General features: G+C 45.7%; 2 protein-coding genes across 3 annotated transcripts; one reads left to right on the top strand and one right to left on the bottom strand.

Moving 5' to 3' along the window:
• Nucleotides 1–8,359, top strand: LOC134018394 (cation channel sperm-associated auxiliary subunit delta-like). Its single transcript, XM_062458310.1, has 21 exons — nt 1–164; nt 386–446; nt 580–656; nt 749–818; nt 927–1,041; nt 1,397–1,464; nt 1,541–1,660; nt 1,877–1,951; nt 2,422–2,665; nt 2,796–2,878; nt 3,094–3,270; nt 3,384–3,497; nt 3,574–3,663; nt 4,639–4,697; nt 4,870–4,948; nt 5,153–5,205; nt 5,325–5,399; nt 5,634–5,768; nt 7,277–7,463; nt 7,674–7,828; nt 7,923–8,359. The coding sequence occupies exons 1-21, from the start codon at nt 91–93 to the stop codon at nt 8,077–8,079; spliced, it is 2,268 nt and encodes a 755-aa protein (XP_062314294.1). The 5' UTR covers nt 1–90; the 3' UTR covers nt 8,080–8,359.
• Nucleotides 8,360–8,513: 154 nt separating this feature from the next.
• sgk2a (serum/glucocorticoid regulated kinase 2a) lies at nt 8,514–16,301 on the bottom strand. 2 transcript variants are annotated; one of them, XM_062458312.1, is made up of 13 exons: nt 16,153–16,301; nt 15,167–15,228; nt 14,784–14,842; nt 14,465–14,522; nt 13,850–13,933; nt 12,679–12,810; nt 11,538–11,650; nt 11,318–11,354; nt 11,119–11,205; nt 10,450–10,545; nt 9,964–10,119; nt 9,633–9,722; nt 8,514–9,518 (listed from the first exon to the last, which is right to left on the bottom strand). In XM_062458312.1, exons 2-13 carry the CDS (start codon nt 15,182–15,184, stop codon nt 9,363–9,365), a joined length of 1,086 nt encoding a protein of 361 aa, XP_062314296.1. In that variant the 5' UTR covers nt 15,185–15,228; nt 16,153–16,301; the 3' UTR covers nt 8,514–9,362. The 2 variants fall into 2 exon arrangements, with proteins under 2 accessions (XP_062314296.1, XP_062314297.1); XM_062458313.1 differs by having other exon boundaries at nt 15,167–15,231; nt 16,153–16,289.
• Nucleotides 16,302–17,150: the final 849 nt, after the last annotated feature.

The following is a 17,150-nucleotide window of genomic DNA, read 5'->3' as shown; positions in this document are numbered from 1 at the left end:
ATCGGCGACGGCTAGTTTCGGACTGCGCTCTTTAGCTTTAATCTTCATAGACTGTATGACTGACTGTCAGCCGATTAAATTAAAGAAGCAATGTTAGAAGCTCATATAAAAAAAAAGTTCATAATGACCTTATTCATGTTGCCTTTCTGTCTTTCAGAAGTCAGGTATGAAGTGGGTTTAGTGGGTTTAGATTAGTTTAGCTACAGTACTGTTGTTAGTAGCTACTTGAGTTAGCCTAGCTAGCTTAGCTAGAACTAATGAGTTCTTTATAAAAATGGGCCGTAAGACAGCTAAATTACACATTTTCAATGATTTTCTAATGATTTATGGTTGGGAAGTGAACATGTTCGCTTTTTTTAATTATTTGTTTATTTTGTCATCAAAGTCCAGATTTGACAGGGTCGTCTCGCTATCTAGAAGATAAATCAGTTCCACAGCCGACTGGGGTAAATAATTGAACGTTGTTTTGTTTCTTTGGGGGAGGGGTAGACTAAGTTCTAGCTTTACCGGCTACAGGCTAGTCTATGGTATAGTCTACAATGTTATGATCCATGCTAACACGTCACTTTTCCTCTCTAGATATTGTTGTATTACAAGGAGAGTAGGGACACTGTTGTGCGAAGTCATTGCAACAATGATCTGGCGTTGTTTATGGGGTGAATAAGTGCTGTTTCCTCCCAAACATTATATTACATAGGCTACATTACTTGTCACCCCTGCCTGACGCTTTATTTGTGACTAATAACAGGAGATGGATTCTGATAACCTGGTCATTTTTTGAAGAGTCAGATATTCCTCTCTCCTATTTAGGACCAGATGTAAGTAAGGCTACTCACCTGCTTAAATATACATTTTGTGTTACTAAAGTAGGTGTTATTTCATGATATTGGGATGTCCATAACCATATCTATATGTTCTGTTGTTAGCGTTTGATCGGCGCTGTCAGTACAGCTGCATTTGTCCTAGACAGCTTGGCCATAGTGATCGATGAGAAGCTATACATCTACTCTCTGGAAGACCATACATGGACATCCTCCCAAGGTCAGGACGATAGGAACATTCAAGGCAACTCTATTCCATAGGACGTCTATAGGTTTGAGCATGAGGCTCAGAGCACTATTGTAGCCTATAGCTTTACACACAAACTGTACATGCAGATATGAAAACACAAACAGGTGTGTGGATAGCTAGAACAGTCAGTAGAGGATGACTTTGGTCAAGACACAGTTCATAGCCAGCCTCCTTAAGACACATGGCTGTCATGTTGTGGTTTTGCAGGAGTTGAGGGTTATGAACTGGATTTTCTCGTAAGAAAAGTGAGCTTCTACAGAATCGCTCATTAACAATCTCTGTCTGGACTTAAACACTAGTATAAACCTAACATCTGTCCCCTCAGGTGTGGACACCCCAGTTGACTCGGTCTCCACACTCCAGTGCTGCTTCAGCAGAGAAGACTCCTGCTTGGTAAACTTCAGCATCATTGACATGCATGTCCCTTTGCTGACAAATGGAAGTGATCATGTGTCTGTGCCGGCCACAGGAAGTGAGCTCAGTAGTGCTGCTGTACAGCCTGGGAAGCCGTCTGGATCTCGGTCAGATATACATGTCCTCGAACGGAGGGTTGTCCTTCCAGAAGTACAGCATTCCCCACCACTCAAATGTGAGCAGAACCCCAAGCATGCGCGAAAGGATATGAAACACAGCTGGTCTGTGGCAGCAGATACAGAATAACACACCAAAGTATATTTGGCTTGAGTCTGTATTTCAATCATCCACAAAACACAACCACACATACAGTAAAGAGTAGCGCAGTGCTGAGTTGATGTGGTCGGCGGCTTTGACAAGGAGACACACCGATCTCGACTTCACTCCACAGGAGCTCATTGGAGGGTTGTTTAACATGCCCACAGTGTCCAGCATCGTGGAGATGATCATAGACGACCAGAACATGGTGAGACGTGAACCTTTAGCCCTCTCTGGTACACTCTTAGAAAAGCAGGCGTTACCTCACACCATCCACCACTTCAGTTGTCTGTGTGCTATAGCTAAATACAAACCATCTCACCAATCCTTCCAAGAACCCCAAAGCGTTCTCAATGGGTCCTTCCCAGCGTTTTCTCACACACGGACAACTGAAGTCAAATCAAATCAAACTTTATATCTCGAATTTCATACTAAGTGGCACCACAATGCGCTTCACAGAGGGGGAAAGGGGTGGGTGGGTTCAAACACTGATGTTTGACACCAATTTTCCAGCAGGGAAGCAAAACAACAGTTCACCCATTTGGGCCAATGTAGGAGAACTGTAAAAATGATTCCCTGACCTCTCTGAAATGAAGAACCCTCTTCTCTATGAGTGTGCCAGGCCAGGCTGGGGGGGGCAGAAGGGAGCGGGTGTACCAGCCCTCAGTCTGTCCGCAGTTCTCTTTACGCTACATCACAGGGAGCAGCAGCCAGCAGTCGGAGCAGCAGCCCGTGATGGACCCCCCGTCGACCTTGAACGTGATCCAGACAGCCGGGATGAGAGGCCACCTCATCATCTGGTCCCCCAACATGCTGCTCTACTCACCCAACCACGGTATTGTCCTCCGGACGGTGGCCGTGATCAACCAAGGGCAGGCCCCCCTCCCCCCTGACAATGTCACCATCATACAAGTTGCCACAGGTAACACTTCTCCTTCACCATTTGTGTGTGTGTGTGTGTGTGTGAAAGAGATAATACAATTGTAAACCGAACTGCCATGGTTTCCCAGAGTAAGGTGCCCCCCCCCTCCCTGTGTGTGTGTGGTGTTTAGATGACAATGCAGTGATTGCTGTGATGACCAGTGATGGGGCCCTGTACTATGGCAGGATGGGGATGGAGGCCAAGGTCATGAAGGTGAGCTGCATTCACAGGAACACCGTTGCATAGAACAGTAGTGCAGGTACACAGTGTCTATTCATACTGCATACTATATCATCAATACAAATGTAAAAAAATATATATATATTCTTGTTTGAATAAAATAGGGACTGACACCAAGATATGCTGTTGTAGGGGGAAGTCTAGTGATGTAGACCTTATGTCTAATTTCCTGTTTTGCTGTGGTCCAGATGACCGTGGTGCTGGACCTGACCCAAGAGGATGTGATGCTGTTCACACACTACGGAGACCTGCTTCTCATCGAGGTCCACGAGGACCGTGTCCCCGGGCTGGTGGACTTTGACCATCAGACCATCTTCATCCAGCAAGAGCTGGCGCGCACCTCCCTGCCTATAGAGGGCTGCCTTGTGAGTCACCTGTCAACAGGACCAGGGCTAGGGCTACGATTAGGGTTAGGACTAGTGCTAGGGCCAGGGTAGCATCGTTCTAGGTAGACTCGGTTCTCCTATCTTGCCCCTAGGTGGAGCAGTTTGACGGCATGTTTCAAGGAGAGCACTTCTACATCGACATGGACGGCACCTTGGAACTGTCTGCTGTCTACGTCCCCTCTCCTGCCTGCACCTTCTTCCCCCTGGTACACACTCACACATTTGTCTGTTGCCTGGTCCAGTGTGGACGTAGAAGTCATTCCAACTTGTTTGTGTCTCCAGTTGACAGTGACAAACTCCAAGCTCCTCTCATCTAAAGTGGTCTTTGCGTCGGACGGCATCACCCAAAGAGGCACCAAGAAATACAGGATGGTAGCGTGTGTTTAGTTGCGTGTGTGTGTCCCTCCTGTCTCCCGACGACACTTGTCGTAACTAGGGATGCACCGATACCATTTTTTAAGGACCGAGTACGAGTACCGATATTTTTTTTTTGTAGTACTCGCCGATACCAATACCGATACCTCTACATATATATATATTTTTTTATCCAAGCACAACACAGTGGTAGCCTGACGTTGTCATACTCTTCTATTCAGAATATGAGTCTGATACTGCTCCGTTGGGCTGTGAGACTACTCACGTGTAGCTTATAATACTGTTGTCAAATAAATACGGAGAAAGTGATAGTTAATTATCAATACGGCGATATATACGGTTCTTTAGCACCCTTTTTGTAAACTTGCAATGCGCTAGTCTAAGCCAATGGAGGTTGCTAACATGCTACAGCTATACTCGTGTCATGTTTGTTCGCTGCAATGTTATAAAGGTACATACAAGTAAATTGGTTTATTAAAAGGTAATGGAAGTTACATGCTGTAAGATATACCAATGAATGTAGGCTATTTGTATCTGTTGTAGCTCTTACGGTGTGTTCACAACAAGGTTTCATTAAAAAGAATGTGAACCATTAATTGAAGAGACCATCATTTCAAACGGCGGATGCTACACTTCTTAACTTAGTTAGTGACTTCTTCACTAACTTAAAGCACACATTTCAGTGTCCAAAAAGAACAAAGCATGCAGTTCGCAATGTGTGAGTTGTTGTCATACATTTTTTAATATATCCACACCCTTGAGGCTGACATTGTGTCTGCTGCTGCCGCCACTGTCTCTGTCAGTCACGTGAGGTATCGGTCTTTGGTATCGGGGGTATTTTTACAAGTACATGAGCTTTGTGTCGGGCCCGATACTGGTATCGGTATCGGTGCATCCCTAGTTGTATCCACCATCGGTAATACAAAATGATCTCTGGCCTCCGCTCTGACCTGCTGTCCATGTGGTTGGTAGGAGATCAGGCTGCGTGAGCTGGGCTACACCCGTTTAGGAAGTGGAAGTCAACACGGCAGGTAAGAGTGCCCCCCAGTGGTGGAGGGATGTCGCTCCATGCAGGCCAATCACTCCTCTTCTGCCTGGCATGAGACGGAGACCTGCAGCCGTAGCTGTCTGAACGGCACACACCAGTCTGTCTGCTCCTTCGGAAAGGCCTGTGCTCTCGAGAGCCGTGTGTGTGTGTTCCAGCTCTCGTGCAAGCGGCCTCTCCACCGTTGCTGTGGATCTGATGGGACGATATGTGACCTGCAAGAACCTGAACCCCCTGGTTAGAGCCCTCACCTCCACACACCCTCACACACACACACTCACATGTACAAGGGGAAACAACTGTTACTGACAACAACACCGAGCCACCCTGTCAGTCGGACCGGTGAGCAGAACGGGTATTTCCACCGACTATTTGTGACACATGCGCAGCAACAACAACAACAGGGATCAGTCAACCTGTGTTTGTGTGTCCCCGTCGTAGAAAGCTCACATCATTACCGGCTGTCCACCTGGGAAGCACATTAGAGTACTGATGTAAGGCCAGAGGATCTGCAACATGGTGCCGTCACATCCATGCATTTTTTTTACCAATATAACTTACCATATCATGTTGTTTGTGTGTGTGTGTGCTTATGCCTGCTTCCTTTTGCCAGGAAAGTGACAACGTGCACCAAAGACATCATCTCCCAGGAGAAGCTCCAAGACAACTTTACCTACCACATTCCAAAGTAGGTCCAATCCCTCTGTGGCTCGCAAGCTCCCTGCCGTCAGCCCATAGACAATTTTGTCTTTTTACTCCATCCTCCAGTGTGGCAGGTGGATATGAGTTCTGGAATATATCACTGTACTGAGAGAAACACCCTATTACAACCCTGCCCCCCCCCCCCCCCCCCCCCCACGCACTCATTTTCTCCTCTCCTGACTCCCCCACATCCCTCCTTCCCCATTCTACTTCCATCCAGAGAGGTGTACGACCCCGAGTTCCTGGCAAGGCCTGGCAAGGCTTCACATGACCTGATCCTGCCCTACAGCATCGTAGACTACTTATGCCCTCTGCTGGTCTTCAAAGGCACCCCCTGGATACCCTCACTGCAGCTGTGAGTGGCTGGCACACACACACACAAACACACACACTCGAGCGGTGAGTGGCTAAGATGAAGCTAGATGGTACACAGGCATTGCACTCGGACACAAACATGTCACTGGAGCTCAGACATTGTGTGAAAACGTTGCCCCATACACACCTGGAGGTCACAAGGTTAAAGATCCTGTTAAGTAAATTCCATGTTTTGCATCTAAGTACATTATATACGTGTGAAATGAGTTCCTAAAAGCATGTGCAAAGCGCTAAAACTTTGTCACACTGAAATGTGGAGTTAAACTGAAGAACAGTTTCTCTTCCGTTTTCAGATCAGGTTTTAATGGGCAGAGCCAAAAAATGCCCTATCTACGTCATTTCGCCCTATCTACGTCAGATCACTGAATGGCTCCTCCTGCTGTACTGTTATTGTAGCCTACATCTGCTAGCTAGCTAGCTTCAGGATGTCTCACACCACCCGCAACTGCATCTTCCCTGGATGCAAGAACTACAGCTGCGCTGCAACGCCATTTAATTTTCACTATTGATAATGAAAGGAAAAATAGGTGGATAGATTTTGTGAAGAGCCACACTCATGGAAAGCTTCGGATAAACTCCAACAGCCGCCTCTGCACTGACCATTTCACGGCGGACAGTTTTAACATGGACCAGAGACAGACGGGGTTCACCAACACACGGCTTCTCTTGCAGCGCGGAGCCGTACTGAGCATCGCCCCTCCGGCCGTTCATCCTCCGTTCGCACCTGGACCATACACCGCCGCCAGCAGTTCATCACTCAGTTCTGTGTGCTTGTTATAATTATACTAGATAACTTTTCCAGAGGTATCTCTGCTATGAGTTAGTGCAAACCGCTAAATTGATATTAGGCTACTCGGTGTAGAATGATGGTATTTTGGTGAAATGGTAGCTAATGTGTTAGAAGTAGCCTAGTTGGAGAGCTCACTGTCTGCTGTCTCTGGTGTCCATTTTTACTGTTACATCTCAGGGGAACATTTCATTTATATGCATCTGTATGTTTCACTCATTGAACAAATAAATACTAATTCTATACGCTTTTGTTTGGCTTGACATAGCGTCCATTATCTGGGTCGGAGGTGGGCACTAGGCAGCGGGGGGCGGAGCTTCAGCTCCTTCAGGCGACACGCCCCCCCAGTCTCAAGAAGAGAAGACTGCAGATTTTTTCACGATTTCAAAGCCTAATTTAACATACTTGTCGGTGTTATTTTTTCATTCGAATTTGGATGGGTAGTTAATAACACATTATTCTGTGATGTGGCGAACTTAAAACCCGTTTCCAGGTCCACTTTACAGGATCTTTAAGTTTGAAGAGAAGATCCACCAGACTACACCTTAACCCATCTGACCCCTCTCCCGCCCCTGTCCACCTCCCCTCCCCTCTCTGTCCTGTCCTCTCATCTCCTGCATGGCCTGCCCCCTCTCGTCCTCTCGTTTCCATCCCCCTCTCCTCCCCTCCCCATCTCCTCTCTGCCTCTGCTGCGGCCGAAGATGGCAAGGGGAAGAGTTTGTGGAGGACGTGAAGGCAGACTTCATCCTGTTCGAGGTCCATGGGATGCACAACTACGAGTACACCCAGACGGTCCGTGGCGCTCGCTGTGTCTCCCAGCCACAGAACTGGACCTCCCAGCTGAGCCAGCAGCACCAGCCGGACCCCCACACCGCCTGGAACCGACACGTACGCCCGCACGCCTCACACTCGCCCTGCAGCTGGCACTGTTTCAGCCATCTTAAGGCTTCAGAATGTTTCTCCTTGTGTCTGCTTGATGATGAATCCATGTACCTTTTGTTATACTTTTTACCTGGATAGTGGCTGGCACAGGCACCTTCACAGTCATAAACATAGGGATGTTCTATAGCTGTGTCTGTTTTGTGTGTGTGTCTCCAGAACTATGTGAGCTGCCTGGACTCTGATGGGCCTCCTCTTTCTGAGCCTACAGCCCAGTATCAGGTCCTCAACAAGGACTCTGGCAACAGAGTACTCTTCCCTGAATATAACGGCATGTACATCTTCAAGGTCATCGTGGTGGACCCCAGATACAGGTTAGAAAGTGTGTGTGTATTTTATTTCATTTTTTACATGTCAGGCATAGCATGAATAACAGTTTCATGCAAGACTACTGTTGTGTGTGTGTAGCTACTGCCAGCTGACCACCACCTTCAGTGTGTTTGTGTACGGAGCGTTCCCCCCTCACGTTCTGCCCTCTGGTGTGGGTCTGGGCATCTTCCTGGGCATCCTTGTGGCCCTGCTGATGGCTGGATTCTTCATCAAGCACCGATCATCTAAGGCCTAACACACATACACCTGCCTGCCTGCCTGTCTGCTTATCTGTATGGCTGCTTGCCTGCCTGTCTGTCTGCCTGCTTTTGTCTGCCTGCTTTTGTGTTTGTGTGTGTCTGTTTGCCTGCTTGTATGTCTGCCTGCCTGTCTGTTTGTTGGTAGCAGATTGCCACTTCAACCTTAGGTTGTCATTCATGGATGAATACAGCTCAGTTTGTGGACACTTAAAAAAAAAAAAAAAAAAACACACACACAAATGTGACAGCCTGTAATGACCCATATCTCATCTTGTTTTTCTTTTTTTAACAGAAAGTTTTGCCAGATTAGTTTTTTAGATATTTAATAGACTTGTGGAATGAGTTTACCCTTATTTAATGCTAAAAAAAGACTGTTCTAAAAGTTCACGTTCTTGCCCTGTCATACTGTCGTAGAGTTTGATTTTAGGCATTTAGGTGGTTTGCATGTTTATTGCTTTATTGTGTTATGTTTTATTTGACAATAAAATAGAAACATCCAAAATCTATGAACCTATCACCTTCTGTGTTCCTTTTACACATCTTCAAGACCTGGTAAATATTCACGACAAGATGTCTGACTGAGAGGAAAGTTGTCTATGTACACACACGTCTGTGCGTCACTGAAGGCCTGGTTCTGAACATAGTCATGACAACAAAAGAACCCTGCACATTAGATTAATACAGACAATCCAAATCAATTATTAACATCAATACATTGAGTTCCATTAAAAGAACATTAATTTTAAACGTTTTTATTGGTTCCAGATACAGTAGCTAAAGAATATTTACATGCAGGATAAATAATTAATTTGATAAAGTCTCCATGCCAACTCTACAAGAAAGGATAATTCAGTCTGTTATTTAATGTCTAAACATCAGTCTAAGATGTGAAAGACACCAAATTGTCCTGAAATGTGCATTCAAGAACCTTTACTCCTAGCTAAGACTATCAGCATAGAAACAGGCAACATGGGTAGCAGTCCAGAGGTCGATCTTCATGAAAACGTGCCTACTCCTGCCCTCAACAACACATCCGTGTCTGCTGTGGATGTCTAGACGACAGTCCACATCAAAGATGGACGCTCCGCTATTCCACCCATAAGAGAAAGATGAATACAGAATCTTTTGCATTCTAGTTCTATAGAGGCCAATGCAGCTTCCCTGCTTCCACAGAACAAAGAACATACAGAAACAAGAAGGAAATGCCAGGGCAGCAGGAAGTCCCGATCAAATGTGAATTTAGTGACGGTGTGATGCTTTCTTGTGGAGGTTCCTGGTCTCAGAGGTAGCTGTCATCACTGGAGACGTAGGAGAAGCCGTTGAAGGCGTTGGAGCTGCTGGCACCGGTGGTCATCTCTGGAGTCCGGCCCACCGAGCCTGGCACCACCTCCCTGGTGAACTCTGGGTCGATGTGCTGCGTGTCAGCTGGACCTTTCTGAAAGAGGGAGGAGAGGGTGGGGGGGGGGGGGGGGCAGGGAAAACAGACAGGTGATGCGAGGGGGAGACTTGAGAGGCAAACGCGTGTGCAGGCATGTGTGTGGAAACTCACAACGTTGGGGTTGTATGGAGGAGTGATCCTCTTGTGGTACAGGTCATCCCAGTTTATTGGTGAGAAAAACATGTGGTTCTTTATTTCCAGCTGGAGACAAACACAGCACACAGTCCAGGAACATACAGAGAAGAGGCTGAAGGTATATTAGAGAGACAGGAAAGTGCACCTGGTCCATGCTAGCTCCATTAACCCACAGGACATGACTAACTCCATTCCTTGAAAGTACTAAATATATTTGTATTTTCCTCACAGGGAAATCTAAATCAAGAGCCAAGTATTGGACAGGATTGGCAACAGTAATGAACCCAGGTGTGATGCTGAGACTCACAAAGTCTGCGATGGCCCCAAGGCGTCTGCGCTGGTCCTTCTGCAGCAGAGCCAGGAGGAGGCTGCACAGGGCGTCAGACTTCCCCGGGGGCAGGGGGAGGGGCTTGTGCAGGATCCCGTCATACATCTCAGACACGTCGCGACTGTAGAACGGAGGCTGGGGGGGGGGGGGGGGATTATGTTTCACCATCAATCATCTAGTTAAATTTGCAAATACATAAGTGATTGAAATAATGGATCAACCATTTTTGTCTCTCAGTCAGTCTCTTTAGATAGATGGAATTATGGAGGAATAGATGGATTGATATATAGATAGATGCATGGATGGTTATATAGATAGATGGATGGATATATAGAGAGATAGCTGGATGGATGGATACATAGAGAGATGGATGGATGGATGGATATATAGAGAGATAGCTGGATGGATGGATACATAGAGAGATGGATGGATGGATATATAGACAGACAGATGGATGAGACTGACCAGACTGTAGATCATCTCATACAGCACAGCTCCCAAACACCACCAGTCCACTGTCCTGTCATACGGCTCCTTCCTCAGGACCTCAGGGGCTAGGTACTACGCACACACACACACAGACATCCACAAGTCACTAGGCATGTTTTACCAGAATGCGTCTGTTTAGTGCTAGGTTTTAAGGTGTTGTTACTTGTTTTTAAAGCTTTACATGGATTGGCTCCATTGTACATTTCAGATCTCCTTATCACACTTCCAGGCCCCTTACATCATCGAACCAGTTCCTTTTAGCCATTCCACAGACTCGGATGAAAACAAAAGGTCATCGTGCCTTTTCAGTTGTGGCCCCTAGTCTGTGGAATAAATTGCCCATCTTTATCAGGTCATCCCCCATCACCGAGACATTTAAGTCCCGTCTTAAAACGTATTTTTATTCTTTGGCTTTCGAGTCAGTTTAGGGTCACTCGTGCTTAATTGTTTTGTTTGTCTGTTGTTTCTATTTATTGTTGTTTGCCTTAGTTGATAACTTTGTACAGCACTTTGGTCGGCGTTGGCTGTTTTTAAATGTGCTTTATAAATAAACTGACTTGACTTGGGTCAGTATAGAGTTACTTCAAATGAATCCTTTGACTTCCTGATAGTTGATAGTTGAAATCCTGAGGGGCATGGTCTCACCTCTGGGGTTCCACAGAAGGTAGAGGTGGTGCTCTCTGGCTCCACCCCTTCTTTACACAGCCCAAAGTCTGTCAGCACCACGTGGCCCTGGAACACAAAACACACACTCAATCTGTGATGTGATTTGTAATGCATTATAGGAATGTGCGTTGATGTCATCTGAAGGGAGCACTGAGGCACATCTAGGAAAAGGACTTACTTGAGAATCTAAGAGTATGTTCTCTGGCTTCAGATCTCTACAATTGATACAAAGAAAAAAGTTTCAAAGTGTGTGTGTGCGCAAGCATTTCTGAGTGTTTGAGGGGTGTGATTGTGTGTGTGTGTTTATGAGAGCGATACAGAGAGAGAGAGAGAGAGAGAGAGAGAGAGAGAGAAAGAGAGGGAGAGATACAGAGAGAGATACAGAGAGAGAGAGAGACCTGTAAACGATGTTGAGGGAGTGGAGGTAGCCGATAGCGCTGGCCACCTCAGCAGCATAAAACCTGGCTCTGGGCTCAGAGAAGCACCTCTCTCTCTGCAGGTGGAAGAACAGCTGGAGGAGGACAGAGAACACAGAGAAACAAAAGTGTGTGTGTGAGAGAGAGAGAGACCGACAAAGAGAGATGTTTATTCAGCTGTGCCCTGGGATACAACCATGTGACATAACCACTAGTACACAGTCTCATTCTAGAATGGTGAAGGACTAAAAGATAGGGCTGGGGCCGGGGCTGGGGTATGACTAAACTAGAACTCTTCCTGTACGGGGTCATGACTGTGACTGGACTAGACTAATGCACTGCTCTTTGCACTGCACAATACAATCTTGTACCATTTGTATTTTTTGTAATATTTGTATTTTTATATTGTAAATTACTGCAACTTATATTTTATTTTATATTTTATTGTATAGTTTATTTTTTATCTAATTCCACTTAGTATTGCTAGTTTTGTACCCTTATTATAGTTAGTCCTCATATTTAAATTTTAGATTCCTATATGTTTAATGTTTGCACCTTCCTGCCAAAGCAAATTCTTTGTCTGTGCAAACTTTCATGGCGAATAAAACCCATTCTGATTCTAATACTTCCACAGTTTCCACAAGGCTGAAACTTAACTAGCAGAAGTATAGAGTCTGTACAGAAACGGGGCTTTGTACTGGACTCAGTACAAAGTCTTGGAAGCATGCTGGCCTTCCTCCTGTCTCATTAAATCTAAATAAAGGATTACTTATTAGGAACATTGTTACAGTCCGGTATCCTTCAGAATTGATCAGTGGTCAGACCTCTTCACCTGCCATAGCAACACTTAACCCAGACAGGAACCATTAGCGAGTGGTGGCATCACCAACTTAGAGTCAGTACAATGCAAGATCTGTAAAATAGGTATATGTGAGTTTAACAGAGGCATTTGTGAGTTTAACTGAGGCAGACTAGATCTTTAAAACTCTGGTGAGACACGGTAGACTTCCATGAACACTGGTGTGTGGCAGTAGGCCTGAAAGGAGATTCAGGGGTGTTGCTGCAGAGACCTACATGACCGAGTTAAACACGTGTATGTGTGTGTGTGTGGCTGCGGGCCTACCTCGCCTCCATTGACGTAGTCCAGGACGAAGTAGAGCTTCTCTGGGGTCTGGAAGGAGTAGTGGAGCCCCACCAGGAAGGGGTGTTTAAGGCTCTTCAAGAGGACGTTCCTCTCTGCCATGATGTTCTTTTGCTGCAGGAGGGGAGGGGAACGGGTGGAAGTGTGTGGGGTGGGGGTGGGTGGGTGGAGGAGGAGGAGAAGGGGTGAGGAGTGGAACTAAAGCGGGAGTGGTGGTGGTGGTGGGGAGGGTGGTGTTGATGGACACAAAGCAGTATTGAACCAGGAGACACGAGGAGGCTCGTCAGCAGGGCACAGATCTCTCTCTGTCCCCGTTGGTGTCATGGTCTTGCATGGTTTGCAGCAGTCCGTCTGCCCCGAATATGTCCAAATCCTTCTGGACTGTTAACAGGGCTGGGGACTCCTTGCTATCACTCGATTGTGTGCAATAGTGTGCCAGTACACACTTAAGAAAGAGTGGTTAAGGATGACTATGGAATTGGGTACAAAAGAGAGAAGGGAGAGAGAGGCATAGTGAGAGAGTAGACACAGAAAGCGAGAGAAAGGGACTGCCTTGCACTCTTACTGTGTCCTGTTATTTACCTAAATCACTGTGAATGAGAGAGGGAAAAGTCCCGGTTTAAACACTTGAGTTGATAACCTGCGTTTATGGTCCTGACAGTTAGCCTCTCACAGTGTGACAACATAGAGGTAAACATTCCCATTAATGGAGTCTGGGATGAGACAGTTATTTAGCACAGCGCTGAACTGGTTCCACCTCACAGTAATAAACACAGGATCTGATTAGTGGATCCTGAACACCCATGTGGTGCTGGGAGACATGGGCAAGTACCAATACCCCCCCCCCACCACCACCACCACCACCACCCACAACCCCCTCCTCGAGCCCTTAAGACAGACAACACGCTGTAAAACTCTGCCTAAGGACAAAGAGCAGGGCACAATCCAGAACACAGGGCACCCTCCAGATCAGATTAGATAATCTCAAAAACACACATCTTTCCTCAGACACAAAGACTGCAGACTGGAGAGTGGCACAGGGGATGATCTTCCAGACCTGGTCTCTCTCTCTCTCTGGTCTCCATGTTCCCCTGACCTCTCACCTCACTGCTTAGCACCAATGTGACCCTCGGGTGGGTCTTACTAGACCTACCTCTTTCTTCTTCAGGATGACCTTCTTCTGGAGAACTTTGACAGCATAGAATTTGTTGTCGGCTTTGAGTTTGGCAAGCAGGACCTGCGTGGAGAACATCAGTTAGTTGTGTTACCCTCAACATAGAACGGTTCCAAGACAGTATTTGTGAGTGTGAATCAGAATATGTGATTTCTTATTTTTTAACAATGTATCGCAACAGATCCACATTCAATCGGGTGAGCAAAATGTAATTTCTTTATACACCAAAGAGCTTCCCTGTCCCACAAAGGAACTCCTGAACACAACATTAGATGCAAGACACACAGAAGATGGGAAACACACACTATAGTTTGACCATGGCTAACTGCTCAGGTAGAAGGGCGAGAGGGGGAGTACTTCCTGTTTACTTTAACATGGTCTGGCCTCTCAGAAAGACAACACCCTGAACCTTCTGAGTAACTGAAGGACAACGTCAGCACATGATGTGTGCTATTTTCTGGGTTTCTCATTCTTTTCCACACTCGTTTTACCTGAGGCATTATTTACTTCCAGGTGAGCCAAGTTAATAATTTAAGACGAAGCTCTTTATCAGATGAACATACTGCATTCTCTCTTTCTTTCTTTCTCGCTCACCTTTCCGAAGGTCCCTTTACCAATGACGGCCAGGAAGTCAAAGTCAGTGGGCTTGGCGCTAAAGTAAACAGGAATGTGACAGATAGGTGTCATACAGATGGTGGTATCACATATCATGATAACCCAATTCAGTGCATTACACATTAACGGTCTGACTAGAATCATTCAGTTCAAGAGAGCACAACATTATCCTTTTTTCACCCGTCACTATTACATAACACAACTGGGAAAGCAGTTTGGTCTTTAAAAAATTAAGCTGCGACCACAAGGAAGACAACAGTCTCATGAAGTCTGATAAAATCAGACTTTGGGTACATACTGTGGGTTAGCAGAGGGCCCCAGGTTGACTTCATCACTAGAGGAGGATGGTGATCTGTGCTGGAAAATACACACAAAAACACAGACAAGGCAGAGTTAACAGAGAAGGAGCTGATGTCATGGAAACAGTCAGTGGTCCCATTGGAGGGGAGATGCAATACAAATACACTCACACCTATATCCATGAGCACTGGAGCACTGGCCCAGACACAATCTAATATCACTCAGTAGAGATTCTCTACAGGAGCTGGGCCCTGTGGTAAGTGTCAGAGCAGGAGAGGTGACTACAGGCCCTCTTTTGACTTAGCTGCAGGTATCACATTCTGCTGAGGTCTGTGGTTTGGGGCCAGAAGGGCCAGTCTTTGACATGCTGGAGAGACTTACTGGGTTACAATTTGCCATGGTCCTGGTCCATTCCTTGCCCACTGAGGCGCTTACATCAGAGTCTACTAGAACAGAATATCATTTTAATACATTTACATATCCAATGGAAACTTAACCACTGCCCTGCATACAAACAAATATTACACGGAACACACAACAGAAAGAGGACCCGAGAATAAACATTTTGTTTAAAAAACAGCAACCGACATGGAGCCTAAGGTAAGAGCATGTGTTAGTAACTGCCTGAGTGCTGTGTGTGTATGTGTGTGTGTGCGCAAGTGTGTATGTGTGCGTTTGACATGGCTGCTGGTCCCTTATGCCAGTTTGTCCCTAAAAAACTGGTGGATCTGGTTTGGTGTGAGTTTGGTTATTTGAATGCAGGCAGAATGAAGGACGCTCTCTCTTTGAGGACTACATATCATTAGACATGTTTCCATGGTAAACAGCCATTCTCAGGTATGTGCGTGCAGGTGTGTGTGCGTGTTTGTCTTATGTGAATACATCTGTGGGACAGCTTAAGTTACCCTTATCAAGATTCATGTTGATTCCAGACCTCACCTCAACAGTTGCCGACAGGCCTAAAGGGATTTTCATCTCTGCTATAGTCCATCTAACGCTTGACTCTGTCTCATCATTATTGTTCCACAGGACACCCTTTCTCCATTAGAGGTATAACAGGTTTATCATCAGTCTTTAGACCATTTGGAAGTCCTTGACACAGTCTCAGTTAATATCATTAAAAACCTAATGAAATCAGAACAGTCTAAAAGCTATTCTCGAATCTCAGCAGTCTGGATTCCAACGGACTCGGGCCCCATAGGCGCTCCTATTTGACAAACGTTCTATAGTTCTACGAATAAGTTAACTCTCTAAGCATTTACATAACCTACTGAATGTCTATATATGGTTATGGTGTATATGTATTTCTCGTTCTTAAGTTATATACTATAATAGCTACTTTTCATGACGCGGTGTGAAGAACTTACCTGTGGCTGATACAGGTGCAGTCAGGGAAGCGCAGTCGGTGAACTGTCTGGGGCGAGCTCCGGTGGGCCGTGTGTCGAAGACAGCTCGGAGTGCTGCTGCCTTGCCTGCATCATCAAAGATAGCAAAGCTCCGCAGAGGTCACGTCATGAAAGGGTGGTTCCGAAGAGAAAAGTGAATCATTGATGAAACGTTAAACCGAGGGGGCGGAGAGCTCTCTCGCACTTACTTGCACTCTCTCTCTCACTCACTCTTTCTTAACATGATCCCCACACAAATACTTCGACTACAGAGTCAAAACCGGAGAGAATGTCCACACATGCGTAGAGACTAGTTGTCACCAATGTAACACCTTTTCTTGTGCGAATGGCAAACATTTACGCTAAAACAAATACGACGCGAAAGATGTTGCGTTGGTTGGATTGGTGTTAATCAACTGTTTACCAGGCATTAGTTGGATAAGGCGCAAGCCTGCGCAGTACAATATATAAGATAAGAAGATGGAAATAAAGAACTGTGTTCGTTAAAAGTTGCCACCACCACATACTTTTGATGACAATACAGGCAGTAGGGGAATATTATACAAAGTAGGCTAAACAAACCATCATGGGTAGGTTTATAGTCAATAGTCTACAAACGTACCCATAAACCGTACACCCATATACAGCTCTCTCTCTTTCACACACACATACACGCGCGCGCACGCACACACACACGCACATATTTACAGGTAGATATGTCTTGACTAAATATTGGCCAATTGTTCCAAAAGCAGGTCAGGCGGACATAACTGGACATTTATTTGTTCATATGGAAATAATGGCATGTTGACCCAAAGACATTTTGACACACATGTAGCCCACCAGAGACACACATTGGTTCTATTCTAAAAAGCCAGAGCCCTTGTAAGATTCACTTCCAATAACCTGAATTTACCAAATAATATCAAAACAATTAGTCATGTCTGACAGAAAATGTAAACATTTTGAAACTTTAACTC

The sequence above is a fragment of the Osmerus eperlanus genome, chromosome 4 (genome assembly GCF_963692335.1).
Source record: "Osmerus eperlanus chromosome 4, fOsmEpe2.1, whole genome shotgun sequence".
In the NCBI taxonomy this organism is placed as follows: domain Eukaryota; kingdom Metazoa; phylum Chordata; class Actinopteri; order Osmeriformes; family Osmeridae; genus Osmerus; species Osmerus eperlanus.
This window is presented reverse-complemented; position numbering and strand designations above follow the sequence as displayed.